This window comes from Anoplolepis gracilipes, chromosome 7, assembly GCF_047496725.1.
Source record: "Anoplolepis gracilipes chromosome 7, ASM4749672v1, whole genome shotgun sequence".
NCBI lineage: Eukaryota > Metazoa > Arthropoda > Insecta > Hymenoptera > Formicidae > Anoplolepis > Anoplolepis gracilipes.
In genome coordinates, this window is record NC_132976.1 from 1,658,833 (window position 1) to 1,681,713 (window position 22,881).

At 37.1% G+C, this 22,881-nt stretch overlaps 1 protein-coding gene across 11 annotated transcripts in view; it reads right to left on the minus strand.

Moving 5' to 3' along the window:
• Positions 1 to 559: 559 nt before the first annotated feature.
• Positions 560 to 22,881, minus strand: part of LOC140668131 (protein PALS1) — a 75,296-nt gene continuing 52,974 nt past the window's right edge. For 7 of the 11 annotated variants that reach the window (XM_072896806.1, XM_072896807.1, XM_072896805.1 and 4 more), the window contains 10 exons: positions 11,679 to 14,517; positions 10,590 to 10,766; positions 6,192 to 6,411; positions 5,634 to 5,869; positions 4,989 to 5,319; positions 4,700 to 4,908; positions 3,939 to 4,138; positions 3,692 to 3,864; positions 3,432 to 3,596; positions 560 to 3,299 (listed from right to left, as the gene is read on the minus strand). In XM_072896806.1, the coding sequence (XP_072752907.1) occupies positions 2,806 to 3,299; positions 3,432 to 3,596; positions 3,692 to 3,864; positions 3,939 to 4,138; positions 4,700 to 4,908; positions 4,989 to 5,319; positions 5,634 to 5,869; positions 6,192 to 6,411; positions 10,590 to 10,766; positions 11,679 to 14,517 (5,044 nt within the window). In that variant the 3' untranslated portion in view covers positions 560 to 2,805. The remainder of the gene's footprint in view (positions 3,300 to 3,431; positions 3,597 to 3,691; positions 3,865 to 3,938; positions 4,139 to 4,699; positions 4,909 to 4,988; positions 5,320 to 5,633; positions 5,870 to 6,191; positions 6,412 to 10,589; positions 10,767 to 11,678; positions 14,518 to 22,881) is intronic. The other 4 variants (XM_072896808.1, XM_072896809.1, XM_072896814.1 and 1 more) reach the window with 4 other exon arrangements.

A 22,881-nucleotide genomic window follows, 5' to 3' on the forward strand; every position in this document is an offset into this window, starting at 1 on the left:
TACATAATCATGACGGCAATCAGAATCATATATGTATAACAATCATAATTGCGACGTAATTAGCCACCGTATAAATTTGTCAAACGATAAACACTCGTTGTGAAAAATTTCATTCGCTGATCAAAATTTGATTAGACGTAAGATTCAAGACACATCTGCTGTTACGTGGAGAATCGCGGGTCAGCAACTATCTGTCATGATCATTCGACAATGGGGCATGAAATAACAATGATACAATCATGTTAATAATAATAATCATTCGAGTATAATAATTAAAAAAAAAATAATAATAATGATTTTCGCAAGAATAGCTATATCCTTCTTATTTCTCGTTCTCTCTTTTCTATACAAGTGCACAATTATTTACATAATCAATATAATGACAAATTCTAAGGTTCCTTTTGAGCGCGTTTTAAAACTTGAATTTTCTCTGGAAATAATCCAGAATTTATATATTTGGCACATCTCAGCTTTTTTTTATGCGTTTCACACGCGGGTCTGATACTTGGCACACGTTATTGAATGACGGTCGCATGCATTGATTGGCTTTCTTTCTTTCTCTCTCTCTCTCTCTCTCTCTCTCTTGAAAAGATCGATTTTAAATATCTAAAAATGAAGATGAGTTTTTTTTTTTGTTTTCCACCGAAAAAACATCTTCTCTACATCTCGCGCGTCCGCAACTTACAACTGTTTCACATTGAATTTAGTGTATTCTTTTCTATCGTTTCTTTTTTATTTTTCTCTGAATAGAGACTAACATTATACGGTTGATCTAATCGCGATACAGTAGCCCACCTGTTCGTCTCTATACGTATTGAACGACACATCTTTCGCCGAGAGTTTACCGGTGTCGTAAAGTCATTGAAAAAACGGAGAAACGAGTTACTTTTTTTCCGATAATACACAATTATTGCTAACGCAAGGATACCTGCAAGACACACGTCGCGCACTTGCTACGATGCATTTACCGCACATTTACCGTTTAAATTTCCGAACGAAACGCCACGATGGTTTCTCTCTATATATACTATACTCCTTTATTTATTTATTTATTTTTTTTTCTTTTTTTATTTCGCGTCGATTTTTTCCTATTCGTAGCGATACAATGACACAGATAAAACACCTTTTACCCTATTCGATCGCGTCGTACAATAATCGCTCCCTGTAAAAAAACACTCAGGAGAAACAATCGTTTTTTTTTTTTTTTTTTTTTTTTATGCGAAACTTCCGAGAGCTGTTGCATTTTCGGAACCACACAGTCGAGCCTAAATTCTATTGCGTTTAACGAATCTACGGGTTAGAAACACACGAGTTTCTGCTCTCTAAACAAACACGGAATCGTCTAGGGCGAAAACGGTAAAACATGTTAGCGAGTTTCGCAGTCTTCTTCGAGATCATAGACGCGTTTCCTCTTGCGTTCGAAGAAATACATTGTGTGTATCGTTATGCTCGTGGGATCGTCGTTTCGTATCTTTTTTTTTCTCTTTACAACAACAGCGGATTCCGTTTGCGGATATTAGAATATTAGCAGGATCGGCAGAAAATTTCTAATCAACAGTCACGTGAAAAGATATGCGACTCTCTATGATCGTTTTGCGGAAGTTTGATGTCATATGCGATGTATAAGTTCGCGACATAACGCAAGGAAAATTAATCCTACATGGATTTACGTTTTATTGCAATATTATATTAATATTATTAATACATTAATATATTAATAATAATATTAATATATTAATATTAATATCGTTTATTACATTCGCTACGCTGAATGAGATTTCTTTGGATAAGCCTGAGAATGTTCCAAGTTTCTTTTTCCACTTATCAAAATTTATCAAAACGTATACATGTGTATATATATGCGTGATCATAGAAAATTACACAGCGTTTTACACGAGCCCCCGTTAGAAATTTTTCAACTTTTAGGAGAGACATCAGGTCAGGTACACTTCCTCACGTAAAACGGGCTAATATATTGGTAGAAGGAGCGAGACGCTCGGCAGATGTGCTTTGACGCACCGCAGGTTGATGCTCTTGTATACTCGCGTGTCTATAATAGTTAACCGTTTGTCAGTCTGAGAATATAACCTCGTAAATATACACTTCGTAAACTTCATAACGAACGTCTCTCGGCCTGAACTGACTTTCGAGACGTCAAGGTAGATAGATAGGCCAAGTCGCAGCAACCGTGTTCGAAATTCGAGCGTAACTTAAAACTTAGTTCTTCGGCCGACGATCGTCCGTGATTTGATTACACATTACTCAAATTCGAAACATCGTTGACGCGACCGAGCCTCGCGAACGTTCGCTATCACGGTAATACATAAAAACACGATATATACTTTTGCTTTTATACCAAACGCAAAGTCTGGAGGAATAGTCTGTAAAAGTGTGAGAATTTCTTGCAGATTATATTTGTTCTATTCTCTTCTTTTCCTCTTTCTTTTTTTTTTTTCTCCCAATTAAAGAACTGATTCCGATGATCCTTCATTTCATGGCACCAAAGTACGACAACACACGCGGAAGACTCTGTCAGGCGGGTAGTACTTGCAATATAGTATAACCGGAGGGGAGGAAGATTTAAAAGATTCGCGTAAGAAACATAAAACTATGTAACAGGCACCTGTAGAAGAACCGGTCCACCGAAACTTTTTTAGCAGACTCGCTTGAAGTCTCACTTTTGGAAGATTGCTTGAAAGCACTTGTCTTGCAAACAGATAATCGCAATACTGGCCTCCAATCGCTGATCTCCTCCTCCGAGACACGTTCTCGGAAATCCTCGTCTTAAAGCTTAAGACCGCATAATTACTGCATAACCCAAGACGCAGGCACCCATTGAGGTTCCCTCTCGAGTGAGTTGATCTCCGTGAGTAATTGGTTATACGCACGATCGGTATCGTTATTCAATATAAGCATGTCGAACAGGTGGCCATATTTATCCTCCATCTCGCGTGCTTTCTCGATTATGTCCTTCAACTCCTCTTCCTTGAAGCTTTCGTTATTTTTAATCCTTTTCTGCCTCAGCTTCTCGAGACTCGGAGGCGCGATAAACACAACGTACGGCTTCAGATCCGAATTTCGCAGGATCTTGAGACTTTGGGGATGTAGGTTTAAGACACAGATTTTCCCGGAATTAACCACTGTCCTGATGGCCTCCACGGACGTGCCGTAATACGCTTTTTCGTATTCGCCATGCTCGACAAACTTACGACAAAGGATATCAGATTCGAATTGAGCACGTGAAATAAAGTGGTAGTCTTGGCCGTCGACCTCGGAATCCTTTTTCGGACGACTTGTATCTAAAAATAAAAAATACATTTATTCAGATAAACACAATTAGACGTATATTTGTTCATACAGAGAGAGGTAGAGAGAGGTAGAGAGAGGTATATAGAGACATATTAAATACAGTTGAATGGAATAGCTCTTACGAGGAATCGCTGCGGCAAAACGTTCGCTGTCTTGCATCAATCTCTGCCTGAGTTCGTGTCGTCCGATATTAGGAGGTCCGATGAGAACAATTGGCCTTTTGTGATTTGCACGAGGATAGTATAAGGCGACTTCTTCGTACGTCAACACCTCCTCGCTGTCGTAATCTGCGAGAAAGAAGAAACGTCACTCGTTGAAGATAAGCCTTACGTAATAACAACACAATTGATTATCAAGTTATCCGTTTAAGCTTTTTACGTACCATCTATGGCAGTTGTCGCGTAAAGAGGGTACCCGTCGTCATTAAAGTTTGAGCCAAACTTATTCCGTTTCTTCTTCTTTGGATTTTTTCTTGCGCACAAGAGTGTGCTAGACTTCTTCGAGCCTCGCACCGTCGACTTGTCGCCGGCTATCGTCTGCTTCATGGATTCTCGTCTACAGAAGAATAAAACGGACATATTAGGCTCAAGATGAGATTGTCAAACATTGGCAATTAGAAGTTAACTCACTGATGCTGGAACGCTCTGCTAGGTATCAGACCGGCCAGAGTCTGATCTTCTTCGCCTTCTCGATATGCTTGCCACCAGTTTGGATCCTCTTGGGAAATTACGTGAAGTACGTCACCTTTTTGGAAACTCACGCCCAATTCTCGACACGGTATATACGGATCTTCCTCTGGATCGTAATCGAAATGCGCTCGTATGTGTATCTAGATGTGAATGACAAAAGCTTTATGTGATTATAAATGTTATGTTATATTTCCGATCTACGTTATGTCAGCGCAATGGAAACTGGAACAGCTGTTTCGTCGCTATTATTAGTGTCACGATCTATAGATATACCGCACGCGTGGCTTACAAGTGTCAATGTCGCATTGTTAAAGAACAATAGTCATTTGTTTATACATATGTGACATTTGCTCATTTTCTCGCATGCGCGTATTCAAGTTTAAACACGTTCTGAGTAAATTTAAAAAAATATAATTGTAAATAATAGACTACCTCAGATGACATATTGATTTATCCAAACTAAGAGCAGATGTTAAAATTGTAAAAAGATGATCAGAGGTAAAACGATCAATGTCACTTTTTATCTTAGAAAGTTTAAGGACAAATGTTTTCTCTGATCTGACATTTGCTCTTTCGCTTCCAACACAAATATCCCTTGTTCCAGTTTCAACATCTGCAGATACGTAATTCGCGTGCTTTCACTATGAAAACGTCCGCTAAATATACCGAGATCCGTATTGTACATCTGTGCTGTGCCGTACCTGTGTCGTGTCTTCCCTCCTTAAATTATTTCTGGGACTCGTCGGTGCCGGAAGTACCAAGAACGTGAGACTACCCTGCATACCGGCGAGAATATCGCAGACCTCATTGACGGTCTTGCCGCGCATTTCCACACCGTTTACCTCGAGAACCTCGTCTCCCTCGTGCAGGAGTCCCGACTTGTCTGCCGCGCCACCGCGTACAACACGTCCTTAAAAGATATTATGCATTATTTGAATATTATCCTTCTTGAAGATCAAATTAAACAATTATAATATATATTACGGTTACCTATGATCACCGCGTCGCCCTCGTTTCTGACTGTAGCACCCAGCGGTTCGTTCGTTTTCTCGATTCGAATGATTTTAATATTGTCGACCACCCGAGAGTCTTTCCAGCTGGACGTTGGACTGGGCGGACCGCTGGGCGGCGAGGACGACGGACTTTGCTTCCTTTGCAAGCCGTCTACGTACGAGACAATGGAGTCATGCGCGAGAAGCAGAGCTTCCATATCGTAACTTGTTAAAATGGTCGTTAATTCTTCCACAGCGGCTATTGTTTCTGCACCGCCGACACCTGTTGAGGTTGCTGACGATTGCCATTTTTCCAAGATATCCACGCACTAAAACAAGCACATTCTAATAATTAAATCATATTTAAATAAACGCTCGTGTGCTGCGATTAACGTATTGTCACCTTTAAATCGTAAAAACACTTTTCTTTGAATTTATGATATTAAATAAACGATCAAAATCTGTGATATATAGCTTCTTAATTTAATTAAATAATTGAAATTGATATGCGTGGAGATGATAGAGAATCAGCGATGTTGTTAAAGTATTAATAAGCTCCTTTTATTATACTATACTTAAACTAATTAAAAGACATTAAATAATATAAATAATAATATGTCATTATAATGTGAATTTTACGTACATCTCGTGCCAAACTCGACGTGTCATCGGCGTGATGTTTGAGGATCTTGCTTGTCCTTAGCCGATTCTTTAAAGCGTGACGCGTCGCCAGGGCAGACGCAAATTGATTTTGCACCAAAAGTGCCCGAACTGCCTTCAGCTCGGTTTCGACACCTGAACCCGAAATACCGAGAGCACCTGAAATATTTTGCAGCTGGAGCTGCAACCTCTCTAGCGTAGCAATCACCTCGCCGTACGCTGAAATATGAAAAGAATATATTTGTTAGAGATTTTTTTTGGTCGTTCCATGGAACTCTCACTGTTTGTTCCCGCTACGCAAATTTATTAAAAATTATTATGTCGATAAGATCTTATATTTCTTTAAATTTAATATCGCGAAAACTTAAGGCAGAAAATTGTAACGCGGAATCAAAAAAGTTTAAATTTACTATTAAGATGAGATTGGGCGATGCTGTTATTTTATTTTATTTTATTTTTTTTTTAATTTGTACTCATTCAGAGAGATCTGCATAAATATATGTCATTAGATAGAAGGTGGAACAAGTCGTTTTTTGCTTACTGAGAGTTCTGGCAGGCTCCTTCACTTCTTGCACCGCGTTAGGAGTGGCATGCGTGATCCGGCTGACGGTGGTCACCTCGTCCTGTGCGTAAGCAAGATTTTCCTGGCCAGCGAGACTCGTCGCGTGGCTCTCCAAGGCTTGGAGCTTTTTAGATCCACGGAGAGAACGACTGAGCATCTCCTGCCTTTCCTCCTCATCCTTTCGTTTCCGTAACTGTTCCTGTAAATGCAATATAAACGATCCATTTGCTTTGCAAGAAATAAAAATATTTTAACTTTATGGAGATATAACCCCTCGCTTATATCCTGGAAACCGCGTAAAATATCGAAATTCTATCCGATGATTATTGAATATGGGACATGTGTATTTTCATAAAATATTTCATATTTTTCAGAAAATTAAAAATATATTTTAATTTAAATTTTATTTTTTTTACAGAGTCTATAGTTTTTCCACACTATTCATTATTTACAAAGTTTTTTTCAATAAATTTAAATTTTATACACACAGAGGAAATTTTATTTTTAAACTAAACTCACATTGTTTACTTTTCCCGTACATATACCTGCATAATGTATGGCATTTATTTATTCATTTTAAAGTATAAATTGAATAATAGTAATATTTCAATACGCAAAATTGGCTATATATATATATATTTTAAAAATTCTTACCTTATTGTAAGAGTTATTACAACTCTGAGGATTATGCAAGAAGCTGCGAGATAATTGTCGTATGCAATTGTGCGTAACGAATGTCGCAAATACGTACATAGTTCGTTGAGAAATTTATAGGCCACATTCTCGCGCGAAAATAACAAGTCCTTGAACGACATCAAACTCGATCGAATATCTTTACGAATTTCTAGGTATCTGCTCGTCAATTATTCCAAAGCAACTTATATTCGGAAAAGTAGCACGCTTTTGGTTCCTAGTGTCAACTAAATCCGGCGACACATCAAACATATATACATACCACACATTCTATTATATATTTGTCCGAATGACGTTTCTGACATACAAGTCGTGTTTTCAATCTGCAGAAGTATTTTCAGCAAAATCTATCTTAGTGTGAAAATCTCTATTCGTCTTATGTTAATTTTCCTTGCGGTAAATTCGTTGAAAATTATTGCAATGTATTTTTATTAAAAAATTATAAAAGTTTATTAAATAAATTAAATAAACCAAATTTCTCTCTCTCTCTCTCTCTCTCTCTCTTTCTCTCTTTTATACGTTTCAATTAATTTCACGTAACTGTTACTGTGATAGAATCTGATATTTATTTAACAAGAGATTTAATCTCTCGAAAATTATATACGAATCATTAAAAATTTGTATAGTGTAATGTATAACTTTATTCTGATTTTACCAGAGAAGATATAATAAATCGATCCAATAACGCATTAATCTCTCCCTCCCTCTCTTCCTCTTTCTCTCTCTCTTTTATGCGTGTTTTTAAAGTAATGATAATCCTAAATTCTACAATAGTTATCATCTTTTAGCAATCATAAAGTAATACAATCAAATGTACATATTAGTTGCTTTATATATTTTGTACAATACCTAGTAATTGCAAAAAAAAAAATTAGAAGTTATTTAGAATTTTATTACTTTATTAAATTTTATTATTTTTAAATAATTATATATATTGTTATTGCTAAAAATTGTATCATTATTATTAAATTTATTTTATAGCCATGCAATATAAATGCATTTAATGAAACATCTAATTCGTACATTTTTATTTTTAACAAATCAACAATCTTTCTTTCAAATTACGTCAATTTGTCATGATATTGGCCACGTGTTATTCTGTGATTCGCGAGATGTACGCCCACCGGTGTCAGCTGATAAAACTGAACGTTAGTCACTCGTGCAGTTCTCTGCTGACGTAAAATCACGATAAATGTGTATTATGGCAACCACGCGTGGTCGACGATAAAAAAAACACGTTGACGTCCCCCAGTGAGAAAAGATGAGACTCGTAATTTTCATTTATATAACGAGCACCACGCGACATTATGCATACGTAAGGGTGGAAATATCTTAGCGAAGCCCTTTATACTACGACGTAAGGTTTCCCGGGGAACCTGAGCTTCTCCTCTCTGCAACGCGATTAAACAACTGATGGCCAACGTAAGCGCGTTAAAAATGTTACATGTGTATGTTGGTGTAAAAAAAAATTGATCGTAACGATAAAAATAATTTTAGAAAAACCTAATGGGTTTTAGTAATTGTCTACGTGAACTCTACATTCTTTGCCTGAGAAACGTGATTTTATCTTGATAAATTTAATTTATGAAAAATTTGTAGATTAAACGATGTAAGTAAACTCGTACATGGTATTCAAATATCATATAAATATTATATCAAAAGAGGATGTTTGGCTAATAAATTTAGTCGGTAAAAACAGGGGGAATGTGTTTTTAATTCAGAACACCTGCTGCAATATATTTCGAGATATATTAGAGCAGAGCGAGTCAAATCGAAGGTCTGGAAAGGGTATCCGCGCTCGCTTGAGGCAGATCAAGAAAGTGAGGTCAGGGAAGTGTGTCGAACGGGAAAAAAAAAAAAAAAAAAAAAAAAAAAAAACGAACAGAGTTGAATGTAACAGCAGCAGCAGCAACAGAGAGCCAGGTCTGCGAGTCACCCTACGTCTACAACCTATCGAAACTTGGTAACGTTACACTTCAGGCATGTAATCTTAGACTATTGTGGGGGTTCTTTACATTCCAGACCCGCGCTCTTGACTTAAGGCAGGTAAGAGAGCGAGAGCATGGTGTGAGGATTCCATAAGATAAACATACTCACGCGGCTCCGTGCGACGAAGTCGCAGTCACGTATAAAAGGGTTCTGGCATCGCTCACACTTACAGATAACCCGAGATTGTGATGAATTTCAAGTGCGCGGCACTTCGACCCACGAGCATCTCCAGGGTTTAGCCACGATTTTTTATCCACAATGAATTCCTTTTTCTCGATTCTTAACAATTTGATAAAAAAATTTTGTAAAAGGAGCGAAAACTTATTTAAGTAACTCGTGTCTCTGCTCTTAACCCTAATTTTATGTAAATAATCTACTTTTAACCTCGCGTAACTAAAAATTGCAATTACTTTAGGAGAAGTTTGGATTTTTTCATTTTTTTTTGTAGTTAACTTAACATTTTGATTAGTGTCCTTTAAGTAAAAATTATGTTTGCGTAATTGGACATTGACGGAACTAATTGAACAAATTGACTAGTATAACATAAAAATCTTTGAAACAAATAGAATAGCTAATTGCAAAAATTAGTTATGAGCAATTCAAATAATTCGATTATTAATCGTGGGCCCCAAAGTGGGTTGTAACTGTGTTTTTTTTCCCCTTAGAGTACCTTCTATACTCAAGAACATGTACAGACAGTGTTTCGGTATCACGCGTTTATGTTACAACAAAAAATAGAAATAAAAACATTTTGTTCGTTCAATAATTTCGAATGCGCACGGATTATTCACGCGTATCTCGATGCGCCTAATTGATTTCCACTCGTGCAAGATCGCGGCTCACTCATAAATCAAACTTTGTTGGAACGAGAAATATCTGCTGCAGGAAATTCGAAAATTACGACATGACTATTCGTCTAGTGGCGCTCCGATAATAACTATTGTCAACTCGTAATTTCCAACGCAAGTGTTCACACATACGGGGGTAGTAGCGGGCGGGTTGACTTGTATGTCCTCTTAAATAACGATCTGTCATTTATCGCATTGTTACACAATGCAATTAATCACTGAATGCTCGTACGCTAGCGGCTGTGGCTTTCCAAAAGAGAGAGAGAGAGAGAGAGAGAGAGAGAGAGAAAGGAATCTCCCTTTATTTTTCCTCAAATTACCTATTTAATGACTTAATCTGATCGCAAGGGCAAAAATCATAAAAAAAAAAAAAAAAAAAAAACACCCGTCAATAAACGTTAAAGAACGGCGTGTTATCGCCCTCGATGAAAGCCCTTCTATCATTTTACGAGCTAGATCGGTGATATTATGCAATCGACCCTTCTTCAATCAACCTATGCAAATGTTGCGCTTCGCGTAAAATCCTTTCTTTCTTTTTTTCTCACAAGGCAATTAGTAATAATTGAAAATAATTTACATATTAAATTTTTTTCTCTCTTTCGATTATCAGACTTATTTTTCCAACAGCTCTCTAATTAATAATAACAATTCCAACATCAAAGGAAGCATGCTTCTGTATAATGGTATTATAGCTAATCATTTCTCTTCTCCTTCTTCGCAATACTTACTTGCGTTACGTCTCTTCCATCAAAATTTGACGTAGGGTAGTTCATGATGCGGCGCTTCTCGAATCATCTTATCGTACGTGCTTACGTAACTCAACGCGATAATCCCATGTGTCCCTTACCTGATATTTCCTGATAGAGTGAAGCTGCTGCTGCGTCGGCTCGATTGTGTTGGCATTATCACTCGTTTCGATATTATTGTTCTGCGTAGAGAGACGTAAATTATCCTTTGGCGGTCTGGCGGGCGCCCTTTTCTGATCGCGAGGCGGAATGGCAGGCTTGACCCCGTTGAGACCGGCCTAAAAATCCATTCCAAAACACAATTCGTATTAATAGTTCACGTGCCTGACCCCGTACAATTTACTTTGCCAATTTTATTGTTTCTTCTCTCACACGTGTGTTTCATTCTCTTTTTCTACTTGCAAACGTGTAGATTATTCAGTCGATCTAACGTATGCATATGCAGACGAGAGGAGAAGATAGAGAGAGAAAGAGAGAGAGAGAGAGAGACAGGGAAGCTGCTGCGATAGAAAAGCGAGAGAGAGAGAGAGAGAGAGAGAGAGAGAGAGAGAGAGAGAGAGAGAGAGAGATATGCATACACTGCAAGAAAGCATATAAAGCAAAAATATCAAATGGAAGTAAAATGCCGACTCTCTCAAAAGTGATTGTATCAAAGATGATAACGTATTTATTTACTTTTCGTATGTATACTGCTAAATTTTTATATCAATCACAAAGATAGTAAGTCTGAGCCGATTTATTCTTTCGCTCGCTATTTTGAAACGTTATATAACTGAGTGTAATAAAATTTAAAGTATTTCCAATATGTTGTTGAAAATCGATAAGCATTTTACTCCTTATTTTTTTTTTTTTGTTGCGTAGCTTGTGTGTGAATCTACTACTTTACCATGCTATCGACGACCTCACGTTAGATGTCCCATATTCCTTTACGCATGCTCTTCGTTTTAACATCTCAAATCAAACAGTCGCCTTTATACTTTTTCTTTTCGCTTTCGCAACAGTAATGAAAATTTTATTGCTACTAGAAAACAATTCAATTTAAAGATACTTGAAGGGAAGCAGCAATCTACCAAAGTTATTTCGCAAGATGCGCGATTAATTGAAATTTCCAAAGTGCAAAGACGACGTTCACAAACTATTCGGCAGACGAAAGTTGTCAAAATCGAGTCTCAAAGTCTGTTGCGGTTTACCTGTTCGAGCGAGGCGACACGCGTCGATTCGCGCACATAACTCTTCAAAGTGTGCTCAAAGTTTGACGATCTCTGCGAGCTCTGCTTTATACATCCATCAGAATCGTGCAAAGTCATCATCAGGTGGTCCTTTCCATTCTGTCCTATTGTGCGCCGCAAGATTTTCGGGTTTGGAACAGACTCGCGGCGGGAAAGCAAGAAGCGAATCCGAAGAGCCGTTAAATCCGAAATATCCGACACGCTCCTCCGAAAAAATTTCGCGCCATTGTCGGTCGGAACGTTCAGCAACTTGGAACATTTGTACTTGACGGACAAGTTGGAATTTTTCTGATTCTGCGTGTTCGGTGAATCGTAGCGATTGCGCGTTTCCTCGTTTAGCGAACGCTGGAAATCGTAGAAACCGTCATTGAATAGATGACGCGTGACGTGACGTTTCCAGGAGGATAGCTCGTGCAAGGAATTCCAAGAATTCTGATACATTTCTTGGACAAAGTTGAACAATAGAGCCGGAGTGTCCAGGATTTTGAGATCATTGGGCAACGAGGGACTCCGTTTACGTGTAGTTATATTTTCCGGCCAGTCGGAGGGGTAAATAATCTCTCGGATTTCATTTTTTAAATTCGCAAGAAGACAATCCGACGAATTCGCGACCTTATCCTCGGACACAGATAGATTAACCGAACACCTAGGATCGCTAATCGGTGCCGAAAGAGGGAAGATCGTTTTAGGAGAAGAAGATCCTTTTACGCCTTCGGCGTAGAAAGAGCGCCGCCTAGGTTTAAAAAGTTTATTCCGCCGAAAGGAAAATGAAGAATGTTCGACGTTTTCCTGGAATTTTCGACGACACGGAAAAACATCGCGATAAACGTCCTCGTGATCGAACGTGGTAAAGCAGGGGTTTTCATAAAAGGGCTTTGAGGAAAATTCTCCCGAGTTCATGTTGAACGTTTCCAAAACAGGTTCGCTAGAGTGAAGCTGCGTGGGTGCGTTAAAGTAATGCGTGCTAGAAAAAGCGCAGCGAAGCAATTTGCAGTGCTCGTTGTGGATGATAGAGTGCAAGCCGTTGACTAGCAAGCTCTTGGCTCTTGACCTTACCTTCCTGATGTCGTGCTTACGGTCTACCGTCGCGTTGCGCGAGATCACGGTCTCTCTAGCACTACCATCGTCGCCGCTAGACAGCGTTGCGTTACGGCTATTGTCGTTTGGGGGTGGACGGGGGGAGGCTACGAGCGCGGTCGTCGTGATCGTTGTCGTCATCGTCGTGGTCGCAGGGGTGCACGCGCCCCCCTCGCTCTCGCGGTCGCGTTTCGGCTCGAGAGTGTTGTGCTTGCTGTTGCCGGGCGTGATGGTTTTATTAGGTGGCGGGTATACTGGATGGCGTTTGGTGACCGGCACGAAATCTGACGGACAGTCAACAGCTACCTCGCGATAAGGCCTGCTGTCCGTGAGGACGAGAAAGCTGCGATCGGCGCTACTACGTTCGAGATCGCCCGACGCTTCGCTTCTCAGCGTGGAGTAGCCACTGGAGATCTGTTGATGTCTATGCTTCTTCTTGGGCCGGGCTGACGACGAGGACGAGGAGGAGAGGTGGCTCAGTTCGATGCCGAGTAAATCGTCAGTCGAACCGGCTCGGATGAGTTCCTCGATGTCGAGGCTGCGTGTTTTTGCTTTCAGCTTGGCGCGTTCGTCGAGATTCGCGCGACGTTTCGCGTTCTTAGCGCCAGACTTGTTCGCCGATTCCTCCGTCGTTGTTCGGCAAGACTCCATTTGCTGGTCCTCCGCGCGGACAGGCGGCGCCTTGTCCTGTTCCTTTGGAATCCTCGGAACAGACGGACACTGGTCGTCTATCAATCTAGCCATATCCGAGGCCTCGTCGGATCGCAGTAGATTTTGAAGATCCTGCAGATCCGTTAGCCCATAAGCCGGATTGTCAAAAGACGTCGTATCCCGAGCGCGACCAAAGAGTGGGGCTATCTTGATGTCGGGCATCACCGATCTGCAAGGGGAGCCGAGATCTATCCTTCGTACATCATAAGATGTATGTCGTACATCCTTATGTTTATTCTTACTCTTACTGTGCCTTTGCTCGCACCTCAAGCTAGTGTCCAGAGGCGCAGTGCTGTCCGATCTGCCCGACGAGCTTCTCGGGCTCGCGGAATCGTCGCTGCACGTCTTCAGCATGGTGGGGTAATCCTCCTTGGCGAACGGATAGTCGTCCTCAACGTCAACGCCAGACTCCTTCTGTCCGCTCACGTCCTCGTCGACGTTCTCGTACTCCCCGAGCGTTTTCAGAGCACTCTTTAAGTTTAACGAATCGGTCACGATCGGGCTGACGTGATACTTATCGATACTTGCCAGGTCCTTTTTAACGAGTTTTACCTTTTTCTCCTCCTCGTCCTCGATCTTTAGCTCGATTTTCAGCATGGACTGAAGACCGTTGCGAGCGTTGATCGTCCGTGAAGCGGCGTCGACGTCGTCTTTCGATACGAGTCTAACGTGTCCGTCCGCGAGTGTGGTGCGCGTCTTAAGGGTCTCGTTTTTAAGGTTTAGGGATAGGTCGAGATCGCTAGCACTACGGGGACGATGCTGTAGCCCATTCCTATAATCGGAAGAGCAGTTCTTTACCTTGTTGGGATAGGCCTTCTGTAAAAGGGTGTCGGGCACATCAACAGGTAGCTCCCGATGATGGCCCAGGGCGCCAGGGGCCCACATCTCATCGGGCCCCAGTCCCTCCTGCGGCTTCTTCGCGTCGCGCGAGCTGCTGTTGTTGTTCTCTTGCAGCTGTTGCTGTTGCTGAGAGTGTATGTCCGTCACGCCACTACCGCTACGCCTTCGGGACCTAAAACAAGAGAGACGCAACTCTTTAATATTATTATCAACTCTACAAATTTCTCCATAATATAGTGTGTATAAAGTTTAAACCTACACAACTACTTAATTAGCGATCGATAGCTAGTAAAACATAACAATATTATACCAAGTAATTGTAGTTTATGCCTCAAAATGAGTAAACTAGTAAATGCTTGTAAAAAATTTATAAACAAAATCTTTATTCAAAAAAATAACTCTTGCAACTTGAACTAAAATTTTCTAGGTGTCAAAAATTAACTGAAACAGATAAATTATTAGCAAATACTGCGATACTGCATATATTTTTGTACTTAATCAATTTAAATGACAGAGACAGAATTTATATCCGTACTATTAGTGTAATTTAGACGGAAAATTTTTCCACGATGTCTATCTTTAAGACCTATTGTCAAGGACAATTATATTTGTGATTAATATTTAGCAATGGGATCTAAATTTTCTAGAGGTATTGCTAAAACATTTCTGCTATAAATTCTACACGTGACAAATAATATTCTAACAGATACAAAAGGTAGCGATAAATTTTAATTGAGACATCTAGAAATCTATCTACATTAGCAAAATATTTTTTTGAGTGTAGACATAAGCAGACACATTTAGCGTTCTATGTGTGATAAAATAAATATAAAAAATTGAATGGAAAAGACTATAATATCTATATTTTTATTTTGAGTTTTAAAATTTTTAATTATTTAAAAAATTTTTAATGTAGCTCATATATTCCATGGATCATAAATTGTTTTTATATTCATTCAAAAACATAATCTTGCAATTTTAACAAAAATTTTCTAGGTGTAAAAAATTAACTGAAACAGATAAATTATTAGCAAATACTGCGATACTGCATATATTTTTGTACTTAATCAATTTAAATGACAGAGACAGAATTTATATCCGTACTATTAATGTAATTTAAACAGAAAATTTTTCCACGATGCCTATCTTTAAGGCCTATTGTCAAGGACAATTATATTTGTGATTAATATTTAGCAATGGGATCTAAATTTTCTAGAGGTATTGCTAGAACATTTCTGCTATAAATTCTACACGTGACAAATAATATTCTAACAGATACAAAAAGTAACGATAAATTTTAATCGAGACATCTAGAAATCTATCTACATTAGCGAAATAATTTAAAATTTAATTTAAAATTTTTGAGTGTTCTTAATTTTCTCTAATATACATATATCAAGCAATTAATTAAAATAATGTAACATCTTATACATATAGAAAACTGATTTTTATATTTTCGTAAGATAAATGTCGACGTAAATATTCGATAGAACAATAAATGAACGAGTAATTGTATTATTGCGAGAGGAAAAATTAAATGAAAGATATATAATTAGCTATTGGCATATATCTTTTACACACAACTTAAGTGAGATAAATGGCTGTCTGTTACGAATACGAAATAGTATGTTATAATTATTTGCAGATAATTTGACAGTTTTGAAATGTAAACAGATTCAATGTACTGTACAGGATATATGACAACGTATCATTAATAAAAGGTCATATTCTCATTACAGAGAAGGTAAATTAATATACAAGTGATAAAATAACTCGATTTTAATAAATGCTCAACTATTGTGTCTACTTTTCTTATGAGAAAGAATATATGATAAAAATAATAACGTCTAAATTATATAGTATATAATTATCTCTCTTTTCAATGAGAAATAAATGAGTAATACGATCAAACTACGTGTGATTAATTTCAACATTGTCTTGCAAGCCAACAAGCCAAAAATTTGCAAAGCATTGTAAGTGAAAAGGAAAATAATATGCAATAAATATTTGCCATCTATTTCGTACCTAATACTTGAAATATTCCCACCTTTCATATTTTTAGATTTCATAGAACGTGAACGCCATTCACGTGGAAATAAATTCAGTCGTTCTATATATCATATGATTCTCGATATACAGTGCATGTTATATGATATTTCAAACGAATCTCCTCCCGGTCGTTCGATCGTACGCGAAAAGTCACTCGAATATGCGGACCGGAAAGAAACTTTCGATACGATAAATCTAAAATATATGTATTACCTGCTGTCAGTCGTCGCTTTATCATGCCCGAGAAGGATCGTGACGGTTCTTTTCCGTTATAAAGTTATGCTGACAAAAATATATGCACATACCGCAGAAAAATTTCGCAATAGGTATGTACCTCGCGATCGCGCAGTAAATATTGTAATTTTTCTTAATGGCCGAAACAAATTTATTTTTATAATTGACAAATCGAATAAAACAAAAAATCTGCCGTCTCATAAAAATGTAACCGAATTACATGCAGCATTCGTTCAATTATTATATCTGAATGTAAATTACTGGCGCAAATCAATAATGCAAAATAGTTTTGTTTAATAATATTATTAATATCGTGTAGCAATTTTATATGGTAAATATTGATTTATGGAAATCATACACGAGCTTGAATCGTATAATAATAAAGTGTTTTAATTTTGGAAACTGTTGGCATTGTATTATTAGTCGATCAAAAAGAGGCTGACAAAATTGACAAACATACAAATATGTAACTTTTAAAATGCAATCTGTCAAGTCATTGCTTTAGGTCAAAATTTTTACCGATTATTATTTTTTTTTTATAGTTATATTTGTTTTGAATCAACATAATAATAAAAGCCAAAAATTTAACAGCCTTTTTGATTTATGGACTCACAATCCTTGTTGACGTAAACAGAACGAAATGTCAGCGAACATGTTTTTTCCAATTAATAGATGAATTAAATAGTATAAAACGCACATATATATATATATATATATTAATATGTGTGTGTGTGTGTGTGTGTGTGTGTGCAATAAAAAGTAAATTGTACATATATATGGCATCTTTTGTGTTATTTTAAATCAATATTTCCGTGCGTCCAATATTCTGTATTGTTTCATAATGATTTGAACATTAAAGTGTTGCGAAAAAACATGTTAATCCATAAAAGGTTTTCCATGTCGAATTCGAAATGAGTGAAAAATTTGTTTTTCCAATTTGATGACGCTATCAATATCTATAATTTCCACTCACACGCATACGCGCTTCTGTTTCGTGCATTATACGGAGCGAAGGATAAATTAGATTTACCCGACAAAGACCGTTCATATACATGTATGTATACATCCGTGTAGGAAACCAATAGACCTTTTCGCAGATCTGGTTACACCGGGCCATCAGAGCGTTCAACACAGGAACGCCATTACACTCATTGGTCCATATGCAAATACGCGTGTAAGGTTCATGGGGCAAACGATAAAGAAGGAGACAATGGAGATCGCGAACAAAGGAAATGCGAAGGTATACCGCGATTACGTGTATAACATTTGGGTGTAAATGACGCCACGCCGTTTTCGGTCGCATTCCTTCAAAACACGTTTAACGAGATCTTTAGAAACTTCTTGCGATCATCTAAATAAGAAATGCACCAAACTTTTCTGTATTCAACGAATTTCCCTATCTATTTTATAATTTCACAAACATATTTTTTTTACAGTTTATAAATAAAAATTGCAGTAAATGATTATTAATCTAAAATATATTTTCATTAAATTAGCAACAGAAAAGTATATTTTTTTGTGTATGTTTCGATTACGCGTTTCTCGTATTTCTTGCAAACAATTTTATAAGCTTCAAACTCCACAAGAAAAAAAAATTCAATTCTGATGATCGAATTAAGGTATCTCTATCTATTTTATAATTTCACAAATATATTTTTTTTGCAGTTTATAAATAAAAATTGCAGTAAATGATTATTAATCTCAGATATATTTTCATTAAATTAGCAACAGAAAAGTATATTTTTTTGTGTATGTTTCAAAAATTATGTTTCGATTACGCGTTCCTCGTATTTCTTGCAAACAATTTTATAAGCTTCAAACTCGAGAGGAAAAAAAAATTCAATCCTGATGATCGAATTAAGGAAACGATCTTGTTTTTGTATCTTCCGTTCGTTACGTTTTTTAATCTATTTATAGCGGGAATTAAATATCTCGATGAAAAAGGCAAGGAGTTCGAGAAACCTAATTTCTGCGACGTCCGGCCGGATTTCGCTGGAAAAAAGAGTCACATTTTTTTTCTCTTTCCGAAATAAGAAACCACTGCAGCTTGTACTTTCCAGTAGTAAATCGATCGTTAACGTGAGTGCAGATCGCCGCGTGCATTCGTTCCACGTGTCCGTAAAATGGAAAACGTGAGCAGGTCAGCCGTCTACGACACGAAAACTGCATATATGTATTGTATGTCTGTCGAGAAAGGCCTTCAAGAGGATTCGCTTTTAAAGGGATGATTGTCGAAGTGGCCGAGGTGGGGATGCATTTTCAAGAAAACAGACACGGACGAGGCCAGACCGGAGAATCTTGAACTAAGGTTTGAAGAAAAACTTTCCAAAAGTCGTAAATTCCTTTAATTCAAACCAAGTGCATTCCTACCGTCGGTCCGAGGGGTCGATAATCCCCAGCCGAGGGAGGAAAAAGTTCTACCTGATTCTATTCGCGAAAAATGACAATAATACGACAATTGCTGCGCCGTACCTTCGTGCGCAGAAAATATTTTAGCGAAATATCGAGCGACGAAATCAAAGGGATGAAAATATTACAACATTTATATAATATTACGAGAATGATGATCGGCTATATAAAGTAAATTAATGATAGCGATAATTATCTGACGTGCCACGTGTTCAGGCGCTTTTATCCATGTGTGAGTTAACTGAAAGCTAAATTAAGTTGTAAAAGCTATCGCGATATCATATTCATAATATCTGTTGAGTGTTCAATATCGAAAATAATATATAAAATAATATATCCTTTATAATTAAAAAAAAAATTGTAAAATGTGATGCACACTTTCGTCGTCTATTCCAACTTTTATTTAAAAAAAGAGAAAGAATTTTCTCGAAAAAAGATTTGATTAAAAAGTTTTCTTGGATTCTTCAAGTTTCGCAAACTAAAAATTTAAGATCTGTCTTACAACTTTTTCTCAATATTTCAAAAAAAAAGATGTTTTTTTCACACGAAACGTGCGTGTGCAGCAGAAACGTTCTTTAACGTTCAAAGCTTTTATTTTTCTTTTTTTTTTCTTATTTCGTACTAAATAATACGGGAGAGTGTGGCTTTCCACGAAGTGCATTTATGACGCTACCAGTTTAAAGTAATTGCGCCGAAAAATTCGCGGGCCGCGAAATATACGAGTGAAAGTATCCTGACGAAACGGCTCGCGAGAGGAATGCGAGCTGTCTAATAATGAATGTATCAGCATCGCATATCTCTATATCTATAGACAAATCGTGACGCCTGCGAAAGGTCACTCTTGCTTTCTCAATTAATTTCTCCATTCATGTCTACATTTTTATCGTATCATCTGTTTTCTCACCGACTTGGTGTGCTTATTTAATAGAAACCACCATTCACTTGTGTTTTTAATAATACACCCGCTGCATCGTGCAACATTATTACGTCAGTGCCAGATGATTCAAATCTGCGCGAATACGGGTGAAACTAAATGATTATCACGAATCACGCAATGATGATCGCGTACAATGGCAGCGTATCGAAAAGACAATGTCGCGGATTACGTTATTATATTTGCGATTATCGCGATGCATTTGGAATCGTGCGACAATAAAGTTTCGCGTAACAAACGACATCGAATAGGGTAAGATGGCCATAGGCTGTAATTTTTTCAATAATCGCTACATAACGTGCTTTTTTAATCATTATCAAAGATAATCGATATTTACAGTAGTTTATGCGCATACATTATTTGAAATAACGATATTGTGAATCTTGTTAGTCTATTATATTTTTACTTTTCACTACCTACAAAGTTTTCCATTTGTCCACTAAAAACTGTTATAACGTCGAATAAATGACAGTTAAGCTATCGTAATCGACGTTGGACATATTATAAAGATATGTAAATCGTTATATGACTTATAATTTTTATTTTCGTTTTCATTATTTTTTTTTATAAATATTATGGCCATCTTTTCCTTAAAAGTTGGGTAAGATGGCCAATGCTTATGTCGTACTATTTTGATAATATTTCTATTAAATATTTGATAAAATTTCTATTAAATATTTTCGTTTTCAGCTTCAGTGAAGATAATATGCTAAACACTATTAAAAAAATAACAAAAATAAAAGTATGTTTCTCGCATTTTAAAAAACTTCTTACCCGAATTTACCCTATCATTGAATTTGTCGCGTTGACTCGTCGATGCCAATGTGAGAAAGCCGATAATTAAACGTCGCGAATCTTAAGGTCACGCGCGAAAAGGGCAAAAATATCGATCCCCACGCTCAATAGAGAATGCAATTTATTTTTGTAACAATGGTAATTACAACCGCGAGTGCGGGACCGAGTGACGCAGCGGAAATCAAGCTTCGCTAAATTACGACGCGCTTAACTGCTCGTATTTAACTAAAGATCGGGACGAGCTCAAGGTCCGAACAATTATTCGCATAATCGCGTGCGAAATACAAGAGATTACGTAACACGAGTTATACGCGCGCGTAGACTTAGATAGACGCCATACATTTCGCGCGATTTAAATTCTGACGAAATTTTTTACATCTCTTACATACACACACACACACACGAAAAATCTCCGAAATATGATATATAATCGATAGAATTTTTTGTACACAAGCACTGGTACATTCCTTTTTGTCCTACAAATGAATCTATTATCGACGCGCTAAGTACGTTATAAACAAAAGAATAGGAAATTATTTGTATAAACAAGCGCGTGTTGAAGATACGTAGTATTTTGATAGAATAAATCTTGTTATGTAAACTTTTATAAAATTTGCAAAGCTTGTTATATAAACTTGTCACGGATGTGCTATTCAATTACAGCTTGCAACTACAGTTAGATTAAAGCCAATAGAGCTTTAAGCTGTTGAATAGACGAAGATTAAATTAAAATGGATTCATAAATTTACTTATGTATGTATACTTTTGTTAGAACACGTTTATTATACAATTATTGTACCGATAAAAAAAAACAAAAAAAAAACATCCGATATTTACACACACTGACAAATAATCTATTCTCCATCGTCGGATTTTTTAATCGAAATATAGTTAGTTTTTGATTGTATATGAATTTAGAGGAATTAAATATATTTGTTGTATATATAACAAAAATAAAAAAAAGAAGCTACTCTAAGTAAAGAGCATGAAGAAACACGTGGCTGGTTTGTCGTGGTATTTCGGACCACATTATCTCCATAATACTGTACGACTCGGTATATCCGTCCCTGGCTTAACGATACTCGTGGAGGCGGGCAGGCAGGTGAGCAGGGCTGCAGTCAAGAACGGAAACACGTGATCTCCCCTTGTTTCATGTGAGAATTCACGTTTGATGTTCCCAGAGCTGAGAGCACAGAGGTATTCCCCAGCGTGATTTTATACAACTTTAACTATGACTAGTATTCCACTTTACACAAGTTTATAAATACATACGCGGCTATGTATTTACATGCTTGTTCCGAATTTTATTAAAAAATAACTCTCAAAGTTATAATTTAGAGGAAAAAGATAAAAGGCAGTTTCTTTTTTTTTTTTTTTTTTTTTTTAATCCGATATTTTCCCTTTGCAAAGGAAATAATTAATTTTCAATTACACAGATTGTATTGGAATTAAATAATAATAATACATATATATATATATATATATATATATAACAACGATATAATTGCAAAATGATATTTTCCGATTTTTGAAGCAACGCGAAAAATAAAAGTCCCTCTTGTAAAATTTGATTCCGCCTAAGCAAATTATTGGCTCCCGATAGGCTATCTTACGCTGGCATTTATGTCCTCTGACTATGGTAATAACGGATAGTTATTACTGAGATCTCTTCCGAGTGTACTGAGCATAAGTGGCGCTTGATAACAAGCGAGCTGCTATTAAATTATCGAGTAGAGACTATATATCACACGAGAGACCTTTAATACATAATACCTACATCGCGTTAGATATTAACTCTCTCCCTACGGAATAATCCTTACACAAATATATCCGGATCTCTTTATCAATCTCCAACCCTCGAATAGGAATGTCTTTAATTAAGAACGTTATAAATACAAGGTTTATATATATATATTTTTTTTTAAATACTGCTACCCCAGAGCAAAAGTCATCTGTGTCGGATGAAAATTTTTTACATCCGTTTTGGAAAGTAAAAAGGCAAAATTAACGTGTCGTATATTTCTTCGCAGGTAATTAAATGTTATAATTAGAGATACGAAACGCATGCGGCACGCAAGAATAGCGACTGCGGTTTGCCATTTGCCAAAATCGTAA